At 44.1% G+C, this 27869-nt stretch overlaps 2 protein-coding genes across 3 annotated transcripts; both read right to left on the bottom strand.

The window, feature by feature from the left end:
- Positions 1-6940: 6940 nt before the first annotated feature.
- On the bottom strand, positions 6941-12099 carry LOC135561701 (NACHT, LRR and PYD domains-containing protein 1 homolog). Its single transcript, XM_065003439.1, has 8 exons — positions 11479-12099; positions 10528-10592; positions 10183-10395; positions 9743-9999; positions 9371-9505; positions 9107-9239; positions 8994-9023; positions 6941-8301 (listed from the first exon to the last, which is right to left on the bottom strand). Exons 3-8 carry the CDS (start codon positions 10370-10372, stop codon positions 7901-7903), a joined length of 1146 nt encoding a protein of 381 aa, XP_064859511.1. The 5' UTR covers positions 10373-10395; positions 10528-10592; positions 11479-12099; the 3' UTR covers positions 6941-7900.
- Positions 12100-14577: 2478 nt separating this feature from the next.
- Positions 14578-27869, bottom strand: LOC135561698 (NACHT, LRR and PYD domains-containing protein 3-like). 2 transcript variants are annotated; one of them, XM_065003436.1, is made up of 11 exons: positions 23845-26635; positions 23428-23594; positions 21536-23330; positions 21279-21452; positions 19310-19483; positions 18956-19132; positions 18703-18876; positions 18363-18536; positions 17428-17474; positions 16749-17292; positions 14578-14758 (listed from the first exon to the last, which is right to left on the bottom strand). In XM_065003436.1, the coding sequence occupies exons 1-11, from the start codon at positions 23913-23915 to the stop codon at positions 14578-14580; spliced, it is 3678 nt and encodes a 1225-aa protein (XP_064859508.1). In that variant the 5' UTR covers positions 23916-26635. The 2 variants fall into 2 exon arrangements, with proteins under 2 accessions (XP_064859508.1, XP_064859507.1); XM_065003435.1 differs by lacking the exons at positions 14578-14758; positions 16749-17292; positions 17428-17474; ... (3 more) ...; positions 19310-19483; positions 21279-21452 and adding an exon at positions 27803-27869 and having other exon boundaries at positions 21532-23330; positions 23845-23987.

Raw genomic sequence — 27869 nt, forward strand, 5'->3', positions numbered from 1 at the left:
TTATAACTCCAGGTGTAGTGGTGCAGTGTGAACTAGTGTTATAACTCCAGGTGTAGTGGTGCAGTGTGAACTAGTGTTATAACTCCAGGTGAAACGGTGCAGTGTGAACTAGTGTTATAACTCCAGGTGTAGTGGTACAGTGTGAACTAGTGTTATAACTCCAGGTGTAGTGGTGCAGTGTGAACTAGTGTTATAACTCCAGGTGTAGTGGTGCAGTGTGAACTAGTGTTATAACTCCAGGTGAAACGGTGCAGTGTGAACTAGTATTATAACTCCAGGTGAAATGGTGCAGTGTGAACTAGTGTTATAACTCCAGGTGTAGTGGTGCAGTGTGAACTAGTGTTATAACTCCAGGTGTAGTGGTGCAGTGTGAACTAGTGTTATAACTCCAGGTGTAGTGGTGCAGTGTGAACTAGTGTTATAACTCCAGGTGAAACGGTGCAGTGTGAACTAGTGTTATAACTCCAGGTGTAGTGGTGCAGTGTGAACTAGTGTTATAACTCCAGGTGTAGTGTTGCAGTGTGAACTAGTGTTATAACTCCAGGTGTAGTGTTGCAGTGTGAACTAGTGTTATAACTCCAGGTGTAGTGGTGCAGTGTGAACTAGTGTTATAACTCCAGGTGTAGTGGTGCAGTGTGAACTAGTGTTATAACTCCAGGTGAAACGGTGCAGTGTGAACTAGTGTTATAACTCCAGGTGTAGTGGTGCAGTGTGAACTAGTGTTATAACTCCAGGTGTAGTGGTGCAGTGTGAACTAGTGTTATAACTCCAGGTGTAGTGGTGCAGTGTGAACTAGTGTTATAACTCCAGGTGTAGTGGTGCAGTGTGAACTAGTGTTATAACTCCAGGTGTAGTGGTGCAGTGTGAACTAGTGTTATAACTCCAGGTGAAACGGTGCAGTGTGAACTAGTGTTATAACTCCAGGTGTAGTGGTGCAGTGTGAACTAGTGTTATAACTCCAGGTGTAGTGGTGCAGTGTGAACTAGTGTTATAACTCCAGGTGTAGTGGTGCAGTGTGAACTAGTGTTATAACTCCAGGTGAAACGGTGCAGTGTGAACTAGTGTTATAACTCCAGGTGTAGTGGTGCAGCGTGAACTAGTGTTATAACTCCAGGTGTAGTGGTGCAGTGTGAACTAGTGTTATAACTCCAGGTGTAGTGGTGCAGTGTGAACTAGTGTTATAACTCCAGGTGTAGTGGTGCAGTGTGAACTAGTGTTATAACTCCAGGTGTAGTGGTGCAGTGTGAACTAGTGTTATAACTCCAGGTGAAACGGTGCAGTGTGAACTAGTGTTATAACTCCAGGTGTAGTGGTGCAGTGTGAACTAGTGTTATAACTCCAGGTGTAGTGTTGCAGTGTGAACTAGTGTTATAACTCCAGGTGTAGTGTTGCAGTGTGAACTAGTGTTATAACTCCAGGTGTAGTGGTGCAGTGTGAACTAGTGTTATAACTCCAGGTGTAGTGGTGCAGTGTGAACTAGTGTTATAACTCCAGGTGAAACGGTGCAGTGTGAACTAGTGTTATAACTCCAGGTGTAGTGGTGCAGTGTGAACTAGTGTTATAACTCCAGGTGTAGTGGTGCAGTGTGAACTAGTGTTATAACTCCAGGTGTAGTGGTGCAGTGTGAACTAGTGTTATAACTCCAGGTTAAACGGTGCAGTGTGAACTAGTGTTATAACTCCAGGTGTAGTGGTGCAGTGTGAACTAGTGTTATAACTCCAGGTGAAACGGTGCAGTGTGAACTAGTGTTATAACTCCAGGTGTAGTGGTGCAGTGTGAACTAGTGTTATAACTCCAGGTGTAGTGGTGCAGTGTGAACTAGTGTTATAACTCCAGGTGTAGTGGTGCAGTGTGAACTAGTGTTATAACTCCAGGTGAAACGGTGCAGTGTGAACTAGTGTTATAACTCCAGGTGTAGTGGTGCAGCGTGAACTAGTGTTATAACTCCAGGTGTAGTGGTGCAGTGTGAACTAGTGTTATAACTCCAGGTGAAACGGTGCAGTGTGAACTAGTGTTATAACTCCAGGTGTAGTGGTGCAGTGTGAACTAGTGTTATAACTCCAGGTGTAGTGGTGCAGTGTGAACTAGTGTTATAACTCCAGGTGTAGTGGTGCAGTGTGAACTAGTGTTATAACTCCAGGTGAAACGGTGCAGTGTGAACTAGTGTTATAACTCCAGGTGAAACGGTGCAGTGTGAACTAGTGTTATAACTCCAGGTGTAGTGGTGCAGTGTGAACTAGTGTTATAACTCCAGGTGTAGTGGTGCAGTGTGAACTAGTGTTATAACTCCAGGTGAAACAGTGCAGTGTGAACTAGTGTTATAACTCCAGGTGTAGTGGTGCAGTGTGAACTAGTGTTATAACTCCAGGTGAAACTGTGCAGTGTGAACTAGTGCTATAACTCCAGGTGTAGTGGGGCAGTGTGAACTAATGTTATAACTCCAGGTGTAGTGGTGCAGTGTGAACTAGTGTTATAACTCCAGGTGTAGTGGTGCAGTGTGAACTAGTGTTATAACTCCAGGTGAAACAGTGCAGTGTGAACTAGTGTTATAACTCCAGGTGAAACTGTGCAGTGTGAACTAGTGCTATAACTCCAGGTGTAGTGGGGCAGTGTGAACTAGTGTTATAACTCCAGGTGTAGTGGTGCAGTGTGAACTAGTGTTATAACTCCAGCTGAAACGGTGCAGTGTGAACTAGTGTTATAACTCCAGCTGAAATGGTGCAGTGTGAACTAGTGTTATAACTCCAGGTGAAACGGTGCAGTGTGAACTAGTGTTATAACTCCAGGTGAAACGGTGCAGTGTGAACTAGTGTTATAACTCCAGGTGAAACGGTGCAGTGTGAACTAGTGTTATAACTCCAGGTGTAGTGCTGCAGTGTGAACTAGTGTTATAACTCCAGGTGTAGTGGTGCAGTGTGAACTAGTGTTATAACTCCAGGTGAAACAGTGCAGTGTGAACTAGTGTTATAACTCCAGGTGTAGTGGTGCAGTGTGAACTAGTGTTATAACTCCAGGTGTAGTGGTGCAGTGTGAACTAGTGTTATAACTCCAGGTGAAACTGTGCAGTGTGAACTAGTGCTATAACTCCAGGTGTAGTGGGGCAGTGTGAACTAGTGTTATAACTCCAGGTGTAGTGGTGCAGTGTGAACTAGTGTTATAACTCCAGGTGTAGTGGTGCAGTGTGAACTAGTGTTATAACTCCAGGTGTAGTGGTGCAGTGTGAACTAGTGTTATAACTCCAGGTGAAACTGTGCAGTGTGAACTAGTGCTATAACTCCAGGTGTAGTGGGGCAGTGTGAACTAGTGTTATAACTCCAGGTGTAGTGGTGCAGTGTGAACTAGTGTTATAACTCCAGCTGAAACGGTGCAGTGTGAACTAGTGTTATAACTCCAGCTGAAATGGTGCAGTGTGAACTAGTGTTATAACTCCAGGTGAAACGGTGCAGTGTGAACTAGTGTTATAACTCCAGGTGTAGTGGTGCAGTGTGAACTAGTGTTATAACTCCAGGTGTAGTGGTGCAGTGTGAACTAGTGTTATAACTCCAGGTGAAACGGTGCAGTGTGAACTAGAGTTATAACTCCAGGTGTAGTGGTGCAGTGTGAACTAGTGTTATAACTCCAGGTGTAGTGGTGCAGTGTGAACTAGTGTTATAACTCCAGTTGAAACGGTGCAGTGTGAACTAGTGTTATAACTCCAGGTGTAGTGGTGCAGTGTGAACTAGTGTTATAACTCCAGGTGAAACGGTGCAGTGTGAACTAGAGTTATAACTCCAGGTGTAGTGGTTCAGTGTGAACTAGTGTTATAACTCCAGGTGTAGTGGTGCAGTGTGAACTAGTGTTATAACTCCAGGTGAAACGGTGCAGTGTGAACTAGTGTTATAACTCCAGGTGTAGTGGTGCAGTGTGAACTAGTGTTATAACTCCAGGTGTAGTGGTGCAGAGTGAACTAGTGTTATAACTCCAGGTGTAGTGGTGCAGTGTGAACTAGTGTTATAACTCCAGGTGAAATGGTGCAGTGTGAACTAGTGTTATAACTCCAGGTGAAATACATCCCTCATTCACCCTTTATGGGGACAATAACGCCCTTAATTTGCTGTATACTTTGGAAGTGTTGGAATTAGGCCCAGACAGTAAATCTAAAGGAAATATCTGGATCAAATTGTGGACCTCTAAACTGATCTTTTGATTTCAGAAATGTTTTGCCTTCACTTTTTCCCGAACCTAAATATACGGCACTGCGGCGAATTCTGAAACACTGTACACTTTAAAATGTTTTATCAACGACAGTTTATAGGTAGCCTACACACGTCAATGCAAAAGATCAGTTGTCTGTTCACCTGTTACATTCTGCTGTATGTTATAAACCAGATCAAGTCTTCATACACTTAATCGCATTGAGCAAAAAGAGACCCTTTCCTCTACTTCCTTATAAATGGACTTCCTGTTTCAACACAGTGGGCTGATTCAACACCTATAGGTTTTTTTGTTGATATTTATGTCATGTAAAGTCTTCATACACGTAATACCAGTATTCAGCCTATAAGTTAAGATTCTAACAAGTAAACATGCAGTTATTTAAAAAAATAATAATAACAGTTCAAATCAAATCAAATCCAATTTTATTTGTCAGTTCCAAATCAAATGTTATTTGTCACATACACATGGTTAGCAGATGTTAATGCGAGTGTAGCGAAATGCTTGTGCTTCTAGTTCCGACAATGCAGTAATAACCAACAGTAATCTAACTAACAATTCCAAAACTACTGTCTTATACACAGTGTAAGGGGATAAAGAATATGTACATAAGGATATATGAATGAGTGATGGTACAGAGCAGCATAGGCAAGATACAGTAGATGGTATCGAGTACAGTATATACATATGAGATGAGTATGTAAACAAAGTGGCATAGTTAAAGTGGCTAGTGATACATGTATTACATAAGGATGCAGTCGATGATATAGGGTACAGTATATACGTATGCATATGAGATGAATAATGTAGGGTAAGTAACATTATATAAGGTAGCATTGTTTAAAGTGGCTAGTGATATATTTACATAATTTCCCATCAATTCCCATTATTAAAGTGGCTGGAGTTGAGTCAGTGTCAGTGTGTTGGGAGCAGCCACTCAATGTTAGTGGTGGCTGTTTAACAGTCTGATGGCCTTGAGATAGAAGCTGTTTTTCAGTCTCTCGGTCCCAGCTTTGATGCACCTGTACTGACCTCGCCTTCTGGATGATAGCGGGGTGAACAGGCAGTGGCTCGGGTGGTTGATGTCCTTGATGATCTTTATGGCCTTCCTGTAACATCGGGTGGTGTAGGTGTCCTGGAGGGCAGGTAGTTTGCCCCCGGTGATGCGTTGTGCAGACCTCACTACCCTCTGGAGAGCCTTACGGTTGAGGGCGGAGCAGTTGCTGTACCAGGCGGTGATACAGCCCGCCAGGATGCTCTCGATTGTGCATCTGTAGAAGTGTGTGAGTGCTTTTGGTGACAAGCCGAATTTCTTCAGCCTCCTGAGGTTGAAGAGGCGCTGCTGCGCCTTCTTCACGATGATGTCTGTGTGAGTGGACCAATTCAGTTTGTCTGTGATGTGTATGCCGAGGAACTTAAACTTGCTACCCTCTCCACTACTGTTCCATCGATGTGGATAGGGGGTGTTCCCTCTGCTGTTTCCTGAAGTCCACAATCATCTCCTTAGTTTTGTTGACGTTGAGTGTGAGGTTATTTTCCTGACACCACACTCCGAGGGCCCTCACCTCCTCCCTGTAGGCCGTCTCGTCGTTGTTGGTAATCAAGCCTACCACTGTTGTGTCGTCCGCAAACTTGATGATTGAGTTGGAGGCGTGCGTGGCCACGCAGTCGTGGGTGAACAGGGAGTACAGGAGAGGGCTCAGAACGCACCCTTTTGGGGCCCCAGTGTTGAGGATCAGCGGGGAGGAGATGTTGTTGCCTACCCTCACCACCTGGGGGCGGCCCGTCAGGAAGTCCAGTACCCAGTTGCACAGGGCGGGGTCGAGACCCAGGGTCTCGAGCTTGATGATGAGCTTGGAGGGTACTATGGTGTTGAATGCCGAGCTGTAGTCGATGAACAGCATTCTCACATAGGTATTCCTCTTGTCCAGATGGGTTAGGGCAGTGTGCAGTGTGGTTAAGATTGCATCGTCTGTGGACCTATTTGGGCGGTAAGCAAATTGGAGTGGGTCTAGGGTGACAGGTAGGGTGGAGGTGATATGGTCCTTGACTAGTCTCTCAAAGCACTTCATGATGACGGAAGTGAGTGCTACGGGGCGGTAGTCGTTTAGCTCAGTTACCTTAGCTTAGGAGTATTAATGGTATTATAAGCAAGTTTACATTTCTTTTCACAATGCAAATAGTTTATGATAACAATAGACCTTTACAGGCCTTGTTACATTCACATCCATTGACATAATTTAACCATCAAAATATTTGATGTGGAAAAATATCAGAGACTCTGTGAATGGTGAACGGTGGTCCTCAAGAGCTTTCGACAGTGATTTGATGGTCTCCAGAATGGGAAAGTTTTGGGAACCACTGAGCTAGTCAGTCACATCTGGGAGGTAACATGATAGGATGGGAACCACTGAGCTAGTCAGTCACATCTGGGTGGTAACATGATAGGATGGGAACCGCTGAGCTAGTCAGTCACATCTGGGTGGTAACATGATAGGATGGGAACCGCTGAGCTAGTCAGTCACATCTGGGTGGTAACATGATAGGATGGGAACCACTGAGCTAGTCAGTCACATCTGGGTGGTAGCATGATAGGATGGGAACCGCTGAGCTAGTCAGTCACATCTGGGTGGTAACATGATAGGATGGGTAACCAATGATATACAATGATTCTGCAAACCCAAAACAGACTGATTAGAATGTACAGTATATGATGTTACATTGAACTAATCACAGTAATCAGAGACCAACTCACATACACAGTTTAAACAAAGATACACACAGAATGTACTACATGTATTTGACAGGGATTCTGCACACAAATCAACATTTCTGTAAATGTACCAGATTTTGCCAGCTAGCTAGTTTTCAAATGTAGTCCATTTATCTACCTGTAGGCAGGTGTAGTCCCTGGGCAGGTAGATAAACATTTTAATTAAACAAACATTAAAACAACATTTATCCTTATGTCTGTCAATGATAAAGGAGTGACAGGTCACACAGCTCCTTATGTCTGTCAATGATAAAGGAGTGACAGGTCACACAGCTCCTTATGTCTGTCAATGATAAAGGAGTGACAGGTCACACAGCTCCTTATGTCTGTCAATGATAAAGGAGTGACAGGTCACACAGCTCCTTATGTCTGTCAATGATAAAGGAGTGACAGGTCACACAGCTCCTTATGTCTGTCAATGATAAAGGTGTGACAGGTTAACAGCTCCTTATATGTCCTTCAGACACTCTCAAGTCATTGGTAAAGGAGTGACAGGTTAACAGCTCCTTATATGTCCTTCAGACACTCTCAAGTCATTGGTAAAGGAGTGACAGGTTAACAGCTCCTTATATGTCCTTCAGACACTCTCAAGTCATTGGTAAAGGAGTGACAGGTCACACAGCTCCTTATGTCTGTCAATGGTCAATGTGTTCCAGACATGAGGCTCTCACTGAGAAAGCTGCTGATAGACTGAGATGGTTGTGTTGATAATCAGCCTCTCTCATGAACCTCTAACAGGCCAACACTGTACAATATATTCATCAAATACATTTATGTTGAATGTATGTAGGACTGACTGACTGACTGACCCTCCTGCTAGAAGATCCACACTTCCAGGAGGCTGCAGAAGGAGAGAGGCTGTGTGGTTGGTCCTTCAGTAAGTTTATTGTTATTATAGTGGTCATGTTTGATTGACATTTTCTGTAACCTGAATTAAAGCAACAGACAGCAAGAACATGTTGAACCATCCTGCCTGTCTACTCTGCCTGGTCTCCCCACCTCCAGGGGTTGACTACAACTGTTGATCTGAAGCTCTGTCCAAAGACAGGGGTCCAGTTCCCCAAGAAGGTTGATCATCCTGGAACTTGGTTCAGTTCCTTTTCTCAACACCATGTCGATGATGTCACGTGCCTTCTCTGCCCTCTCAGCGATCACCTCCACTGACTCCATTTCCTCCTGGTTGATGACTGTGTGTTGCAGGAGTCTGTCCAGCAGACCATTCAGGACAGGTCTTGACACTCGTTTCACAAACTCTGTCCGTATAGAACGCAGCTGGTGCTCTGGAGAACCAGTCAGACTGATCTCAGCCGGAGCTCCTGCCCCCAACACAGCACCTGAGAGAGTGAGGTTACAATATAACTACATTTGTTCATTCACATTTCAGACATTTAGAAACAGACTCCTAAAATAAAAGTATTGAGAAAACATTCTCTATTACAATAACGACCTGAACATATCACATATTCACATTTAGGGACGGTTTCACAGACATAAAAAAACCAGACTGGGTCATTCAGAACCAGGCTAATCTACATCAACTCCTGGAGGAGATGTCATTGGGTCCTTCAGAACCAGGTTAATCTACATCAACTCCTGGAGGAGATGTCATTGGGGCATTCAGAACCAGGTTAATCTACATCAAGTCCTGGAGGAGATGTCATTGGGTCATTCAGAACCAGGCTAATCTACATCAAGTCCTGGAGGAGATGTCATTGGGTCCTTCAGAACCAGGTTAATCTACATCAACTCCTGGAGGAGATGTCATTGGGGCATTCAGAACCAGGCTAATCTACATCAAGTCCTGGAGGAGATGTCATTGGGGCATTCAGAACCAGGCTAATCTACATCAAGTCCTGGAGGAGATGTCATTGGGGCATTCAGAACCAGGCTGATCTACATCAAGTCCTGGAGGAGATGTCATTGTTCTTGAAGACAGTCTTTTATAATCAGGACCTGTCCAGGTCCTACAGTAAACCATGTTGACTGACCCTCAAGTCATTGGTTTGTACCTCTTCTGTTTACTTACTAGTTGAATGGGTTTCAGTGATGTATTCATCTGAAAGAAACAAAAATAGGTTTTATCACTCTAAATAGCATCGGTCAGAAAAAAACACAGTTTTGATTGACATCTGCTCCTACCTATTGGTACCATCTCTCTCCATACTGTCCTCTCATCATCCCCGATTAACTCCATCTCAATGTCCACCCCTGTGTTTCTCATTATCATCTTACAACAGCTTGGTGTGGTGTCTGCAGGTAACAGCTGAATCTTCTGTAGGAGGCCATATGGTGCAACGATTGAGACAACAGACAGAGCGAGAAAGAAATAGTGAAATAGAATGATATTCCAGTAATTCATATACAATATAACAGATTCATGTCCTCAGCCTGATAAAACTGCACCTCTGGATTTATGGAAGTGGAGAGGGGATTCTTGAGTGCAAACCAACTGTTCAGCTTTAAGGACCCGTTTGGACTTGACAGGACCAATTCTGAAAATCCTTTGGACACCTGGTTTTTCTCCCGTTCCTGAACAGCCTACAAAATGAGCAATGTAGTAGTCAGAACAATGTAGTCTCAGAATTCACACAACTTGCAGCTCACTGAGAAACCAATGTTGGTCATTGTTTTTATTGTACTAAGGAATGTTACAACAGAAATAGATTTCTCACAGAGCTGCATGTTGTCTTTGTAATCTAGAGATTTTCAACAAACTATCAGCTTTCCTTCAGTAGGTTTCAACATACTGTTGTCACTTCAGTGATAGTGTCTCACCTCTTTCTGACTGGAGTTTCTGAGGAGCAGGTACAGCCTTGAAATGACTGTTGACCTTTTTACTGCCATGTAGAGGACCACATCACAGTGGACATCTATGTTCCAAGACAGTAATCTCAGTACAACAGAGATAAGTGAGAACTTGGGATGGAGAATCTTAACATGGAATCTGGTGACCTCATGCACTTCCTCTAAAGACACTCCATGTTCCTCTACATGAAGAATCTTCATGTCATTCCTCAGGGAAGGGTTGGTCCCTGAACAACACAAAGGAGACAGAAAGACAAATATTGTATTATTCATCCAACTAAAACCCAAAGAATATGCAGTACCAGATCACAGTAAACTCAATCTCCCAAATTAGTTTGTTCATTAATTGAGGAAGTGAAACTCAGTTACATGGAAACATCTTTCTGAATACTAAATCTATGTGGTTTTACCTAAACAGACAAAGTGTGGCAGATGAACTTCCTCCAGTTCACCTAACTCCATAGTAATGTCCAGCAATGGACCACCTTGTGTGTACTGCATGTCTTTCAGAAGTTGACTGTAGGGTTCCCAGTTCCTGAAGTGATACTTCAGAATGACATCTCTCACACAGCCAGCGGAGCCCAGACACTGTGCACTCATAACTCCCTTTGGGTGTCCTGTGTCTGAGAGCAACAACAAGATATGGTAGAGAAGGTCAATGGTCAAATGGGGAGGTTGGATTAGAAGACTATTCCCAAAGGTAATGGGGAAATACACTAGCAAGGGGAATGAAATGTTAAAAGTAGTTATTTTACCTGAACATTGTCACTCCCTGGACAGTGGAAGTCAAGGGTTCAATCTGAAGCCAGTGTGTGGAGTCCTGAACAAGGACAAGCATGTCAGTAATACATATGGGGCCTGTTTCCTGGACACAGATTGAGTCTAGTGCTGGACTAAAAAGCATGCTCAATGGAAGTTTCAATAGAAAGTTCTTTAAGGTCCAGGACCAGACTTAATCTGTTTCTGGGAAACTGGCCCATTAACCAAAGTAACTAATCAAATGTATTTATTCAATGTTACACAGAATGCTGGGGATTTATCAACTAAACTGTCCAATGATAAAATATGAAAACAGCTAAAATCCTGCATGTCTACAAGCAGAACACAGGACTGTCTATATCCCAGTATGAATGGTTGGTCACTACACACCTGGCTTTGAGACTGTGTTTATATTACTAAAGCAGAACACAGGACTGTCTATATCCCAGTATGAATGGTTGGTCAGTACACACCTGGCTGTGAGACTGTGTTTATATTACTAAAGCAGAACACAGGACTGTCTATATCCCAGTATGAATGGTTGGTCAGTACACACCTGGCTTTGAGACTGTGTTTATATTACTAAAGCAGAACACAGGACTGTCTATATCCCAGTATGAATGGTTGGTCAGTACACACCTGGCTTTGAGACTGTGTTTATATTACTAAAGCAGAACACAGGACTGTCTATATCCCAGTATGAATGGTTGGTCAGTACACACCTGGCTTTGAGACTGTGTTTATATTACTAAAGCAGAACACAGGACTGTCTATATCCCAGTATGAATGGTTGTAAACTAAACTGTCTAAAGACAAAATATGACAACAGCTAAAATACTACCGGACTGTCTATCCCAGTATGAATGGTTTGTCAGTACACACCTGGCTTTGAGATAGTGCCTGACTCCTGCAGGTATGTAAAAGTAAGAATTTACATAATGACTTACCTCAACATGGTCACAAGTCTTACAGCTCTGAGGAATCCCTGAAGTCAAAAGTAGTTATTTAAAACTGACAATATCACAGAATAATGAATTTATAATTAGACTTGTAATAAAAATGAATATAAGTGAGCAACGGTCTCAGAATGTACACTCATTAGCATACCATAATCTGACATTAGTGTTATATTAATTAATGTTTGTAGAAGCAGGAAACATCGTTCTGGTCCATGTTTTGTAGGTGTTGGGGGCCTGATTTCTGGTAGATCCTAGGGTGAGAGCTTAAAGGTAGAGTCAGCTAAATGATGTTGTACGAGCAGCACCACAGATATTGTGATTAGCAAGATGCCTGACTTCTCTCACACAGTCACACACAGTATCTACCCATGTGCGTGGGTTCTCTTCACTCTCTTACGGTGTGGTAGTCACGGGACCAAAACAGCAGAGAAGTTTAGCATCGTGTTACAACACTCTTAGTTGTTGTAGAAATTGACCCACCATGCGATTTACTTTGTGCATCTACGTCATATTGCTGACTCTACCTTTAATTTTTTTTGGACCAAATAGATCATGATTGTGTTCCTTGTCTGGGAACCAACTGTAATGCTTTAAAACTATATTGAGTCATAAACAATTATCAGTTAAAACTCACATTTCTCAGGTCCAGGTTTGATCCAACTCTCTCCACCATGTTCTCTGGTGTCCTCAGGTCCAGGTTTGATCCAACACTCTCCACCATGTTCTCTGGTGTCCTCAGGTCCAGACTTTATCCAACACTCTCCACCATGTTCTCTGGTGTCCTCAGGTCCAGGTTTGATCCAACACTCTCCACCATGTTCTCTGGTGTCCTCAGGTCCAGACTTTATCCAACACTCTCCACCATGTTCTCTGGTGTCCTCAGGTCCAGACTTTATCCAACACTCTCCACCATGTTCTCTGGTGTCCTCAGGTCCAGACTTTATCCAACTCTCTCCATCATGGTCTCTGGTGTCCTCAGGTCCAGACATTATCCAACACTCTCCACCATGTTCTCTGGTGTCCTCAGGTCCAGACTTTATCCAACTCTCTCCATCATGGTCTCTGGTGTCCTCAGGTCCAGGCTTGATCCAACTCTCTCCACCATGGTCTCTGGTGTCCTCAGGTCCAGGCTTGATCCAACTCTCTCCACCATGGTCTCTGGTGTCCTCAGGTCCAGGCTTGATCCAACTCTCTCCACCATGGTCTCTGGTGTCCTCAGGTCCAGGCTTGATACAACTCTCTACACCATGGTCTCTGGTGTCCTCAGGCCCAGACTTGATCCAACTCTCTCCACCATGGTCTCTGGTGTCCTCAGGTCCAGGCTTGATCCAACTCTCTCCACCATGGTCTCTGGTGTCCTCAGGTCCAGGCTTGATCCAACTCTCTCCACCATGTTCTCTGGTGTCCTCAGGTCCAGACTTTATCCAACACTCTCCACCATGTTCTCTGGTGTCCTCAGGTCCAGGTTTGATCCAACACTCTCCACCATGTTCTCTGGTGTCCTCAGGTCCAGACTTTATCCAACACTCTCCACCATGTTCTCTGGTGTCCTCAGGTCCAGACTTTATCCAACACTCTCCACCATGTTCTCTGGTGTCCTCAGGTCCAGACTTTATCCAACTCTCTCCATCATGGTCTCTGGTGTCCTCAGGTCCAGACTTTATCCAACTCTCTCCATCATGGTCTCTGGTGTCCTCAGGTCCAGACATTATCCAACACACTCCACCATGTTCTCTGGTGTCCTCAGGTCCAGACTTTATCCAACTCTCTCCACCATGGTCTCTGGTGTCCTCAGGTCCAGGCTTGATCCAACTCTCTCCACCATGGTCTCTGGTGTCCTCAGGTCCAGGCTTGATCCAACTCTCTCCACCATGGTCTCTGGTGTCCTCAGGTCCAGGCTTGATCCAACTCTCTCCACCATGGTCTCTGGTGTCCTCAGGTCCAGGCTTGATCCAACTCTCTACACCATGGTCTCTGGTGTCCTCAGGTCCAGGCTTGATCCAACTCTCTCCACCATGGTCTCTGGTGTCCTCAGGTCCAGGCTTGATCCAACTCTCTCCACCATGGTCTCTGGTGTCCTCAGGTCCAGGCTTGATACAACTCTCTACACCATGGTCTCTGGTGTCCTCAGGCCCAGACTTGATCCAACTCTCTCCACCATGGTCTCTGGTGTCCTCAGGTCCAGGCTTGATACAACTCTCTCCACCATGGTCTCTGGTGTCCTCAGGTCCAGGCTTGATACAACTCTCTCCACCATGGTCTCTGGTGTCCTCAGGTCCAGGCTTGATACAACTCTCTCCACCATGGTCTCTGGTGTCCTCAGGTCCAGGCTTGATACAACTCTCTCCACCATGGTCTCTGGTGTCCTCAGGTCCAGACTTGATCCAACTCTCTCCACCATGGTCTCTGGTGTCCTCAGGTCCAGGCTTGATACAACTCTCTCCACCATGGTCTCTGGTGTCCTCAGGTCCAGGCTTGATCCAACTCTCTCCACCATGTTCTCTGGTGTCCTCAGGTCCAGGCTTGATCCAACTCTCTCCACCATGGTCTCTGGTGTCCTCAGGTCCAGGCTCGATACAACTCTCTCCACCATGGTCTCTGGTGTCCTCAGGTCCAGGCTCGATACAACTCTCTCCACCATGTTCTCTGGTGTCCTCAGGTCCAGGCTCGATCCAACACTCTCCACCATGGTCTCTGGTGTCCTCAGGTCCAGGCTCGATACAACTCTCTCCACCATGGTCTCTGGTGTCCTCAGGTCCAGGCTTGATCCAACTCTCTCCACCATGGTCTCTGGTGTCCTCAGGTCCAGGCTTGATACAACTCTCTCCACCATGGTCTCTGGTGTCCTCAGGTCCAGGCTTGATACAACTCTCTCCACCAGGGTCTCTGGTGTCCTCAGGTCCAGACTTGATACAACTCTCTCCACCATGGTCTCCGGTATCCTCAGGTCCAGGCTTGATCCAACACTCTCCACCATGGTCTCTGGTGTCCTCAGGTCCAGGCTTGATCCAACTCTCTCCACCATGTTCTCTGGTGTCCTCAGGTCCAGGCTTGATCCAACTCTCTCCACCATGGTCTCCGGTATCCTCAGGTCCAGGCTTGATCCAACTCTCCACCATGGTCTCCGGTGTCCTCAGGTCCAGACTTGATACAACTCTCTCCACCATGGTCTCTGGTGTCCTCAGGTCCAGGCTTGATCCAACTCTCTCCACCATAGTCTCCGGTATCCTCAGGTCCAGGCTTGATCCAACTCTCTCCACCATGGTCTCTGGTGTTGGGAAAGCAGACAGATTGACCGTGATTAAACAAAATACAACTATATATTGTAAATGCATAAATGGATATTTCTATAAATTATGGTACCAGTGAGGGTTTCCTGCAGTGGACAACTTTTTACAACTTCTGATAATAATCAGGGGTGGTTCAGATTTAATGTTGCAGATTGTTGCTTCCATCAACAATTGTTTTGGCAAGTCGGTTAGGACATCTACTTTTTGCATGACAAGTCATTTTTCCAACAACTGTTGACAGATTATTTCACTTGTATTTTACTGTATCACAATTCCAGTGGGTCAGAAGTTTACATTCACTAAGTTCACTGTGCCTTTAAAAAGCTTGGAAAATTCCAGGAAAGGATGTCATAGAAGCTTCTGGTAGACTAATTGATGTAATTTTAGTCAATTGCAGGTTTTCCTGTAGATGTATTTCAAGGCCTCTTTGCTTGACATCATGAGAAAATCTAAAGAAATAATTGTAGACCTCCACAAGTCTAGTTCATCCTTGGGATCAATTTCCAAACGCCTGAAGGTACCACGTTCATCTGTACAAACAATAGTACGCAAGTATAAACACCATGGGACCACGCAGGCGTCATACCGCTCAGGAAGGAAACACGTTCTGTCTCCTAGAGATGAACGCATTTTGGTGTGAAAAGTGCAGATCAATCCCAGAACAACAGCAAAGAATATTGGGAAGATGCTGAAGGAAACAGGTACAAAAGTATCTATATCCACAGTAAAACAAGTCCTATATTGACATAACCTGAAAGGCCGCTCAGCAAGGAAGAAGCCACTGCTCCAAAACCGCCGTAAAAAAAGCCAGACTACGGTTTCCAACTGCACATGGGGACAAAGATCATACTTTTGAGAAATGTCCTCTGGTCTGATTAAACAAAAAAATAGAACTGTTTGGCCATAATGATCATCGTTATGTTTGGAGGAAAAAGGAGAGGCTTGCAAGCTGAAGAACACCATCCCGACCGTGAAGCACGGGGTGGCAGCATCATGCTGTGGGGGTGCCTTGCTGCAGGAGGGAATGGTGCACTTCACAAAATAGATGGCATCATGAGGCCGGAAAATTTAGTGGATAAATTGATGCAACATCTCAAGACATCAGTCAGGAAGTTAAAGCTTGGTCGAAAATGGCTCTTCCAAATGGACAATGACCCCAAGCATTCTTCCAAAGTTGTGGCAAAATGGCTTAAGGACAACAAAGTCATGGTATTGGAGTGGCCATCACTAAGCCCTGACCTCAATCCCATAGAAAATTTGTGGGCAGAACTGAAAAAGCAATGAGGCCGACAACTTGACTCAGTTACACAATCTTTGTCAGAAGGAATGGGCCAAAATTCACGGGCGGCAGGGTAGCCTAGTGGTAAAAGCATTGGACTAGTAACCGAAATGTTGCAAGTTCAAATCCCCGAGCTGACAAAGTACAAATCTGTCGTTCTGCCCCTGAACAGGCAGTTAAACCCACTGTTCCTAGGCCGTCATTGAAAATAAGAATTTGTTCTTAACTGACTTGCCGAGTTAAATAAAGGTAAAACAAATGATACATTTAAAAAACCACTTATTGTGGGAAGCTTGTGGAAGGCTACCCAAACTATTGACCCAAGTTAAACAATTTAAAGGCAATGCCACCAAACACTAATTGAGTGTATGTAGACTTCAGACCCACTGGGAATGTGATGAAAGAAATAAAAGCTGAAATAAAATATTCTTTCTACTATTATTCTGACATTTCACATTCTTAAAATAAAGTGGTGATCCTAATAGACCTGAGACAGGGAATTTTTACTAAGTGTCAGGAATTGTGAAAAACAGAGTTTAAAATGTATTTGGCTAAGGTGTATGTAAACTGCTGACTTCCACTGTATGTGAAGTAACCAATCAGAAAGCTAATTGATGGCCGGTAAACCAATCATTAAGCTAGTTGACTTCCGACTTCAAGGATTTGCCCTTTGTCAACTATGACCTCACCTTTGAATGTCGTTGATCTGATACAGGGTCACTGAGGAGGTTTTCAACAAAAGAAACCCAAATCCAGGATAGAGGGGTTCAGTGAACGTGGTGTAGAATGTGTAAAGGTGTGTCAGTGTACCAGAGGAGGACACACTATAGAAGGACAAAGTACCAGCTGGCCAGTCCAGATACACTCCTACTCTGCTAGATACAGGGCCAAGAATGGATCTACTATGGACTCCAGCATTGTAAAAGTCATAAACGCTGTCAGAGCAGTACATACACCAGGAATTGCTGGTGAGTCCAATACAAATGCCAGCCCTTCCCAACATTCCTTTGTACACCACACCAATAGCAGGCCCACCACCATCCCAGTCCACCTCCCAGTAATAACGAGAATCAGATAAGCCTTCTCTGCAGAGAACTTGGCGATAACGGTCAAATCTGTCTGGATGGTCTTCATAATGCTGCTCCTCCACCACCGGTGTCACCTTCCTGTTCCCCTCAGACAGTATCAGGTTTGGGTTTGCTGTCCTTGGGTCCAAGGTGAGATGACAGGCATCTGTAGACAAAGGAGAGTTTAATCAAACCACATCTTCATATAAAATGTTGTTTTGTAGGAACAGAACCAGTACTGATTAGTTACTATGTTACTATAGTTCTGAATATACAGTTAAATAGGATTGAAGAGACTTACATTTCCTCGGACCTGATTTCAGCCTGCACTCTCCACCATGATCCACACTGTTGGAGAAACAAGTTATTGACTGACAAAGACCTAATAAAGCAGTCAACATTTAAACCATATTGTTGTGTTCTGGTGCACTATCCAAGGGACAATTAGTTGTACAACTAAATGCATTCAACTGAAATCTGTCTTCCGCATTTAACCCAACCACTCTGAATCAGAGAGGTGCAGAAGGCTGCCTTAATGACATCCACGTCTTCGGTGCACGGGAACAGTGGGTTAACTGCCTTATTCAGGGGCAGAACAACATATTTTTACCTTGTCAGCTCAGGGATTCAATCAAGCAACCTTTTGGTTAGTAGCCCAGTGCTCTAAACACTAGGCTACTGGCCACACCCATTACTAGACACATGCAGGTATTCTATCCTACCTACTGCATACAGAACAGAGTACAATTCATTACTAGAGACATACAGGTATTCTCTCCTACCTACTGCATACAGAACAGAGTACAATTCATTACTAGAGACATACAGGTATTCTCTCCTACCTACTGCATACAGAACAGAGTACAATTCATTACTAGAGACATACAGGTATTCTCTCCTACCTACTGCATACAGAACAGAGTACAATTCATTACTAGAGACATACAGGTATTCTATCCTACCTACTGCATACAGAACAGAGTACAATTCATTACTAGAGACATACAGGTATTCTATCCTACCTACTGCATACAGAACAGAGTACAATTCCAACAGGATATCAGAGATGCAGAAGAAGAGTATTCATGTGGTGATGATGTATGCTGTGTTGGAGTGCTCAGCCTGCTGGGTAAACTTCCCCTTAATTCTACCATCATGTCCTCATGTTACTGACCCTACTACACTACATATGACACAACCGCTGATCACACTATTAGGACATCTATTCTGACTTACTTCAGCTTCATCAGTTTATATGTGGGATCCACCAGAGCAGCTGAAAGCAGTCCCACTGCAGAGTCTCCTGGGTGATTGTAGCTCAGGTCCAGCTCTTTCAGGAGGGAGGGGTTTGACCTCAGAGCTGAAGACAGAGCAGCACAGCCCTCCTCTGTGACCAGACAGCCAGACAGCCTACAGAGAGACACAACAGCTGTCTAGGTTGGTGTACTGATGTCAATCATCTTGTAGGACACGAATACATTTATCCATGACACAAACATTGTGATGAAATATTAGATTTTCAGAGTTTGTGTTTTACTAAGCTCAGTACCAACCTGTATGAAACAGCTGTACTTACCCCAGTGTGTGTAGTTTACAGTCTGGAGCCTCCAGTCCAGCAGACAGCAGTGTAACTCCTGAGTCCTGCAGGTCATTGTCTCTCAGCTCCAGTTGTTTCAGTTGTGAGTTGGGTGAACTCAGGACTGAGGCCAGATCTGAACAGCAACCCTCTGTCAGACCACAGTGACCTAGACTTGAGGGCAGAATAGCACATGATTAACACATGTTGAAAACATCCACATAATAACTCATACTGAAGATATTTAACTCACACTAGTGTCTGTATGTTGCAGAGTGGACTGGTTAGTCCAACACAGAGCAGCTCCACTCCTCTGTCTCCCAGGTCATTGTTGTGGCTGAGGTCCAGTTCTCTCAGGGGGGAATTTGGTGTCTGCAGAGCTGAGGTCAGAATCTCACAGGATTCATATGTGAGGTCACAGTGATCCAGTCTGGAGAGAGGAGATGTGTCGACACTGTTAAATATGCAAAGCTTTACGAATAATGAGATGCATTAAGACAATAACAGAAAGGCACATGATTTAACAATGTTAAAAACATAAACATACTAACTACATTCAAAATATTCTATATCAATACTCAGTGGATACTGAAGAAAATGTGCTTACACAAGTCTCTCTATGTTGCGGAGTGGACTGGTTAGTCCAACACAGAGCAGCTCCACTCCACTGTCTCCCAGGTCATTGTAGCTGAGGTCCAGTTCTCTCAGGGGGGAGTTTGGTGTCTGCAGAGCTGAGGCCAGAGTCTCACAGGATTCATATGTGAGTTTACAGCCAGCTAGTCTGGAGAGAGGAGATGTGTTGATACACAGTTAAATACGCAAAGCTTTAATGATACAGTATATCACAAGTGAGTACACCTCACATTTTTGTAAATATTTGAGTATATTTTTTCATGTGACAACACTGAAGAAATGACACTTTGCTACAATGTAAAGTAGTGAGTGTACAGCTTGTATAACAGTGTCAATTTGCTGTCCCCTCAACATAACTCAAAACTCACAGCCATTAATGTCTAAACCACTGGCAACAAAAGTGAGTACACCCCTAAGTGAAAATGTCCAAATTGGGCCCAAAGTGTCAATATTTTGGTGGCCACCATCATTTTCCAGCACTGCCTTAACCCTCATGGAGTTCACCAGAGCTTCACAGGTTGCCACTGGAGTCCTCTTCCACTCCTCCATGACGACATCACGGACCTGGTGGATGTTAGAGACCTTGCTCTCCTCCATCTTCCATTTGAGGATGCCCCACAGATGCTCAATAGGGTTTAGGTCTGGAGACATGCTTGGCCAGTCCATCACATTTACCCTCAGCTTCTTTAGCAAGGCAGTGGTCGTCTTGGAGGTGTGTTTGGGGGTCGTTATCATGTTGGAATAAAGCCCTGCGGCCCAGTCTCCGAAGGGAGGGGATCATGCTCTGTTTCAGTACATGTTGGCATTCATGGTTCCCTCAATGAGTTGTAGCTCCCCAGTGCCGGCAGCACTCATGCAGCCCCAGACCATGACACTCCCACCACCATGCTTGACGGTAGGCAAGACACTTGTCTTTGTACTCCTCACCTGGTTGTCGCCACACACACTTGACACCATCTGAACCAAATAAACTTATCTTGGTCTCGTCAGACCACAGGACATGGTTCCAGTAATCCATGTCCTTAGTCTGCTTGTCAAACTGTTCACGGGCTTTCTTGTGCATCAGCTTTAGAAGAGGCTTCCTTCTGGGACGACAGCCATGCAGACCAATTTGATGCAGTGTACGGCGTATGGTCTCAGCATTGACAGGCTGACCCCCCCACCCCTTCAACCTCTGCAGCAATGCTGGCAGCACTCATACGTCTATTTCCCAAAGACACCCTCTGGATATGACGCTGAGCACATGTACTCAACTTCTTTGGTCGACCATGGTGAGGCCTGTTCTGAGTGGAACCTGTCCAGTTAAACCGCTGTATGGCCTTGGCCACCGTGCTGCAGCCCAGTGTCAGGGTCTTGGTAGTCTTCTTATAGCCCAGGCCATCTTTATGTAGAGCAACAATGATTTTTTTCAGATCCTCAGAGAGTTCTTTGCCATGAGGTGCCATGTTGAACTTCCAGTGACCAGTCAGTATGAGGGAGTGTGAGAGCGACGACACCAAATTTAACACACCTGCTCCCCATTCACACCTGAGACCTTGTAACACTAACGAGTCACATGACACCGGGGAGGGAAAATGGCTAATTGGGCCCAATTTGGACATTTTCACTTAGGGGTGTACTCACTTTTGTTGCCAGTGGTTTAGACATTAATGGCTGTGAGTTTTGAGTTATTTTGAGGGGACAGCAAATTGACACTGTTATACAAACTGTACACTCACTACTTTACATTGTAGCAAAGTGTCATTTCTTCAGTGTTGTCACATGAAAAGATATACTCAAATATTGACAAAAATGTGAGGGGTGTACTCACTTTTGTGATATACTGTATGCATTAAGACAAAAACAGAAGGGCACATGATTTAACAATGTTAAAAACACACACATACTAACCATATACAAAATATATAAACACCCACAGTGGCTACTGAAGGACGTTAACTCACACTAGTGTCTGTATGTTGCGGAGTGGACTGGTTAGTCCAACACAGAGCAGCTCCACCCCTCTGTCTCCCAGGTCATTGTAGCTGAGGTCCAGTTCTCTCAGGGGGGAGTTTGGTGTCTGCAGAGATGAGGTCAGAGTCTCACAGGATTTATATGTGAGTTTACAGCCAGCTAGTCTGAAGAGAGGATATAGTCTGTTAGATATACAAATCCTTCATTATAATGATACTGTCAACATCAACTCAATAACAGAACTTACAGTGCTCTCTTACAGGTTCTCACTACCGACAGCAACCTCTGATAACCTTCCTTTGACGTGTTGTATGTCTTCAGGTCAAACTCCTCCAGCACCTCCTCTGACATCAGTAACAGGTAGGCCAGGGCTGAACATTGGTCAGGTTCTAGTATTGTTTCTGAAAGAGTTCCTGATCGCAGGGAGGTCTGCATGTCTTCAACTAGAGAGTTGGCACCAAGTTCATTCAGACAGTGGAACAAGTTGATGATCCTTTCTGGTGAGGATTCCTTCTTGATCTTGTTTGAAAGGTACCTGGCTGTTCTCTCAACTGCATTGGTCTGTGTTGTCCTTCCTGTCTGTGTCAGAAGGCCTCGTAACAGATTCTGATTGGACTCCAGTGAGAGACCCAGAAGGAAGCGGAGGAACAGGTCCAGGTGTCCATTCTCACTCTTCAAGGCCTGGTCCACTGCTCTCCTGTGTAAGTCAGACAACTGGATTGATTCTTTCTCTTCATCATCACTAGTGGGGGAGAAAACATTTTCCTTCTTGTCCAGACATGATTCTAAAGCATGCACTGCTGCTAGAAACTCCTGAATGCTCAGATGCACAAAGCTGTAGACCTTGTCTTGGTACAGCCCAGATTCCTCTTTAAAGATCTCTGTACACAATGCTGAGTACTCTGATGCCTCTGTGACATCAAGGCCACACTCTCTCAGTTCCTCCTCATAGAAGATCAGGTTGCCCTTCTGCAGCTGTTGGAAAGCAAGTTTTGCCAGTTTCAGGATCATCTCTTTGTCTGACTGAGACAGTTCCTTTGCGTTTGTCTCTGTGGCTTTGTTGTACTTCTTGTTCTTCGCAATGATTTGGATGAGTATGAAGTGTGAGTACATCTGGGTCAGAGTTTTGGGGACTTCATCCTTCTCTGCCTCTTTCAGCATCATCTCAAGGACAGTGGCTGATATCCAACAGAACACTGGCATGTGGCACATGATGTGGAGGCTCCTTGATGTCTTCATGTGTTTGATGATTTCATTGGCCAGATTCTGATCTTTGATTTTCTTCCTGAAGTACTCCTTCTTCTGTGGATCATTGAACCCTCGTACCTCAGTCACCTGGTCAACGCACTCAGGAGGGATCTGATTGGCTGCTGCAGGTCGTGAAGTTATCCAGAGTAGAGCAGAGGGAAGCAAATTCCCCTTGATGAGGTTTGTCAGCAGCACGTCCACTGAGGTTGGCTTCGTGACTTCAGAGCACTTCTCATTGTTTTTGAAGTCTAGAGGAAGTCGACACTCATCCAGACCATCAAAAATGAAAACGTTTTTGGTTTCACCATCTTCAATGCTGTCAATCTCTTTCATCTCTGAGAAGTAGTAGGAAAGAAGTTGCATCAGACTGTATTGTTCCTTTTTCAGGTTCAGATCACGGAAAGGAAGAGGAAACATGAAATGAACGTCCTGATTTGCTTTTCCCTCTGCCCAGTCAAGGATGACCTTCTGCACAGAGACTGTTTTTCCAACACCAGCGATTCCTTTTGTCAGCACAGTTCTGATAGGTTTGTCTTGTCCAGGTAAAGGCTTGAAGATGTCGTTGCATTTGATTGGTGTCTCTTGTGTGGTTCGTTTCTTGGATGCCATCTCTATCTGTCTAACCTCATGTTCATTATTGAGCCCTCCACTTCCACCCTCTGTGATGTAGAGGTCTGTGTATATGTCCTTGAACAGACTTTGGTTTCCATGGTGTCCAATTCCTTCAGATATGTGTTGATACTTGTGTTTCAGTTTAGCCTTAATCTCTTGTTGGACTGTCAGCAGAGTTTGACCTGTAGGAAAACAATGAGAGTTGGGACTCATAAGTTTGTGTGTTTTATAATGGCCTTTGTACCATTCTTTGTAATATTATATGAAACACAGTCTTACTTCTTCTGTCCAGAAGGTTGTGTGTGATCTTTAATGCATCCTCACTGTCCAAACTCTCCACTTCCTTATTGTCATCTGGTAATGGTTCCTGGCTGAAAGCAGGTGGCTGATCACTCTTCATTGATAGCAGGCTGGTTGTAGGGGACTCTGCTCTGGGCTTCTGGACACTGAACAAAACAGGGAGACAGATCACCTCATCAATATTACATTAATACCTCATCTACTTCATTTTAACAACTGTATAATGGAACTTCTAGAAGTCCTGATGTTTCTTTTAAAGCTACAGTCTGCAATTGGTAAATCCATGTTTGGAATTTTAAAATAATTATGTAGATCTACATTCCATATAATTTGGGATCACTTTTCATTAGTTTGATTTTTTTAATAGCAATGTATATTTTGCAATTCATCTCTTACCTCTTTGAACTGGTGTCTTGAGTCATTTTAGAGGCAGTAGTCCCCTCCTTTCTCTCCCCAGAGAGACTCATTGTAGAGGCAGTAGTCCCCTCCTCTCTCCCCCCAGAGAGACTCGTTTTAGATGTAAGTCACAGCTCACTCAGCTACAATAAGTAATAACAGAACAGTATGTCTGAACATTGAAGAACCATTAACAATGACAACACTTTTATTGTCAGAGGTCAGAGTTCAGATACTTCTTGTTGCATTTAAACATACACAGTCCAATATTATTAATATTGACCCCATAACAACAGCTAGTCTACCTGGTTGGATGCCCTGACACCATAACAACAGCTAGTCTACCTGGTTGGATCCCCTGACACCATAACAACAGCTAGTCTACCTGGTTGGATCCCCTGACACCATAACAACAGCTAGTCTACCTGGTTGGATCCCCTGACACCATAACAACAGCTAGTCTACCTGGTTAGATCCCCACTCGCTGACTCCAGAACAACAGCTAGTCTACCTGGTTAGATCCCCTGACTCCATAACAACAGCTAGTCTACCTGGTTGGATCCCCTGAGTCCATAACAACAGCTAGTCTACCTGGTTGGATCCCCTGAGTCCAGAACAACAGCTAGTCTACCTGGTTAGATCCCCTGACTCCATAACAACAGCTAGTCTACCTGGTTGGATCCCCTGAGTCCATAACAACAGCTAGTCTACCTGGTTGGATCCCCTGAGTCCATAACAACAGCTAGTCTACCTGGTTGGATCCCCTGAGTCCATAACAACAGCTAGTCTACCTGGTTGGATCCCCTGAGTCCATAACAACAGCTAGTCTACCTGGTTGGATCCCCTGATTTCATAACAACAGCTAGTCTACCTGGTTGGATCCCCTGATTTCATAACAACAGCTAGTCTACCTGGTTGGATCCCCTGAGTCCATAACAACAGCTAGTCTACCTGGTTGGATCCCCTGATTTCTTAACAACAGCTAGTCTACCTGGTTGGATCCCCATTAGCTGACTCCATAACAACAGCTAGTCTACCTGATTGGATCCCCTGACTCCATAACAACAGCTAGTCTACCTGGTTGGATCCCCTGACTCCATAACAACAGCTAGTCTACCTGGTTGGATCCCCATTAGCTGACTCCATAACAACAGCTAGTCTACCTGGTTGGATCCCCTGACTCCATAACAACAGCTAGTCCACCTGGTTGGATCCCCTGACTCCATAACAACAGCTATTCTACCTGGTTGGATCCCCATTAGCTGACTCCATAACACCTGGGGTCCAAACACAACTAACTAAAATACATTACAGACATCGACTTTACAGTTTACATTGAAAGACGGTAGTAGACATTATAAACATTTACCAAGTAGACATTACAGACTGTTAAAATAGCTGACAGGTATTTCATCCTAACCCTTCGGCCTCATCAAGCAGCGCTTCAGAAAGACCAGAGTGAACACTTTGTCTGAGATTGCTGGTGTTGTGAAGAACAGCACAGTGACAGGGGTCACCATCCCACAGCTGGTTGGACTGGAGGATGGTACGGTGCTGGTGGAAAGTTATGGCTGGCAACAACACCTGACTCCGGTCTTCAGGCCACTGCCACAGATCAAGAAGTACCAGCACTTCAGATGAATATCATTTTCATTGCATTGTATGAGGTTATTCTTCATATCTAAACTCGGGAGGTGAATTGATGTTATGCAAGGTTGTCATGTCTTCTCAATTGGTTTAGTTATTTCCTGTTTTACAGCATTGATGCTCTGAAGCCTGGTGTTGTTGTCACCAAGGAGCGTTGGGACTCAGTCGGGACCAGGTTTCTGTAGAGACCCATCCACGTTGCTAGATGTGGCTGGGGGGTATAGCATTTCTATCACATGACCAATCCACGTTGCTAGATGTGGCTGGGGGGTATAGCATTTCTATCACATGACCCATCCACGTTGCTAGATGTGGCTGGGGGGTATAGCATTTCTATCACATGACCAATCCACGTAGCTAGATGTGGCTGGTGGGTATAGCATTTCTATCACATGACCCATCCACGTTGCTAGATGTGGCTGGGGGGTATAGCATTTCTATCACATGACCCATCAGTTTAGTGTCTCGATTAGCATCATCTAACATTTATACAATATATATATCTGGACACTTTCTGTTGATCTGGAATTGTTCCTTATTGTAGGCTACTACTTTTAGTCTTAATCTTTACTACACTACTCACTGTTTATCACATGACCTCACATGTGAATCCTTAAACAGATGGGTGGGGTTAAGACTTAAAGGGGGTGTGAACAATGCTGAATGGGTGGAGACAAAGGAGAGCTCTCCAGTAGGTGCACCTAAACATTCAGGGGCCATTTTCTCAATGGTGGGGTTTCAACTTTCAAAGCAGAATTACTTTCCCATTGTTCCTCAAATGCAGAGTATGATACACCATTTTGTATCTCTGTCTCTGATTTTTTTCCAATGTAAAAAACACATTTTCAAATGTTGCTATATAAGACCGAATCAAGGAGGCCGGTCACGTAAAGATTCAATGCCCATTACCGCACGTCACTTTTTACCGAATTGATGAGAGGGACTATTGTTCATTAAAAAAAAACTACTGTAGATAATAATCACCTTAATGTGCTGTCAATCACCGATAACAATAATACCATACCTCATAGCCCTGTAGCCTTTCTCACATCACATTGGATCTTATTGATTAGGCTAATCACTATGAATCAATACCAATGTAAATAAGCCTAAAATAATCATTCTTGAACGTTTAAATCAATATTGTATTAACTTGGCGGAAGTCTTAACCCCTAAATCATCTCTCTTTATGATGAACTAACTTCTCAAAAATACTTTTCTACATTACATTGTAAAAGAAAGCTACAAACATCTGAAACATTTTTCTTCGACGATAACGTCCGTTACTTCCTCTACTTCCTTATACAAATATTTCCTGTTTCAACTAGTGATGGGACGTTCGATAACGACAGGTTGTTTTTGAACGGATCTTTTTGGTGAACGTCGGTAACCGAATTGCATCGGTGAAAGAGCCGTTCATTTCGCTCCCTGGTTTACATACAGCTACGATGTGCTTTTTGAGCTCAAAACAACGATTAAATGCAGATAAGTTACACAATAATTCTCTGAAGAGGGTGAATCCTTACTGCAGAAACAATAAATAGTGGGCCAGCGCGTCATTCTTGTCAAGGCTTTGTTGTGCGTAAAAAACAAACAGTTGATCTAATAATTTAAATACTAGTTATCGAAAAAAAGAAAAAAGCCCACTTAATTTTTTGGCCAAAACTTTTGTATTTTCCTGATGTATGATTTTTAGTGACGTTGCCAGTTCTTGTTCCTGAATGTATTTCGTTATTTGGTCCTCAAAACTTGAACTCGAGATTTACCATTTGGAGATTGCAGCGTTTCCCGCAACCATATGATTGGTCGGGTAAGCTTACGCGTCATCACACTCCCTCATCTGATTGGTCGGGTAGGCGGACCTTCTGACTTTGTGGATGTGGTAACTAGTGAGCAAAGCAGATCACCACCTTTCTGAGTTTATCAACTTAATATCGCCTGCAAAACCACAGGGATCTCGGTAAAAAACTAAATCTGACTGGGAAAAATCGATTTGAACCGTCCTCTTTCTCGAGAGCTGACATCGTATTTTTCAGAGCTCCCAGTTGTTGTGATCGCGGCATAAACTTTTCACATAAGCCCTTCTTTTAGTTTCAATACCCATTGCCGCACGTCACTTTTACTTGACCGAATTGACGAGAATTACTTTTATTTTTCAAGGAAACTAGTTTACGTGATAGACGTCTTCCTCCGGGAAGTGAAAGAGTGCAAAGATAATAATTATGTGGACGTCTTACCTCTCTCTGCGATTGCCTAACTTCTCCGAAACACTTTTCTCCATAAAATTGTAAAAGAACGGTACAGTACAAACCTTAGAAACATTTTTCTTCTACCGATATTGTCCATTTCTTCCTTCACTTCCTTATAAATGTACTTCC

This window comes from Oncorhynchus nerka, linkage group LG18 (genome assembly GCF_034236695.1).
Source record: "Oncorhynchus nerka isolate Pitt River linkage group LG18, Oner_Uvic_2.0, whole genome shotgun sequence".
NCBI lineage: Eukaryota > Metazoa > Chordata > Actinopteri > Salmoniformes > Salmonidae > Oncorhynchus > Oncorhynchus nerka.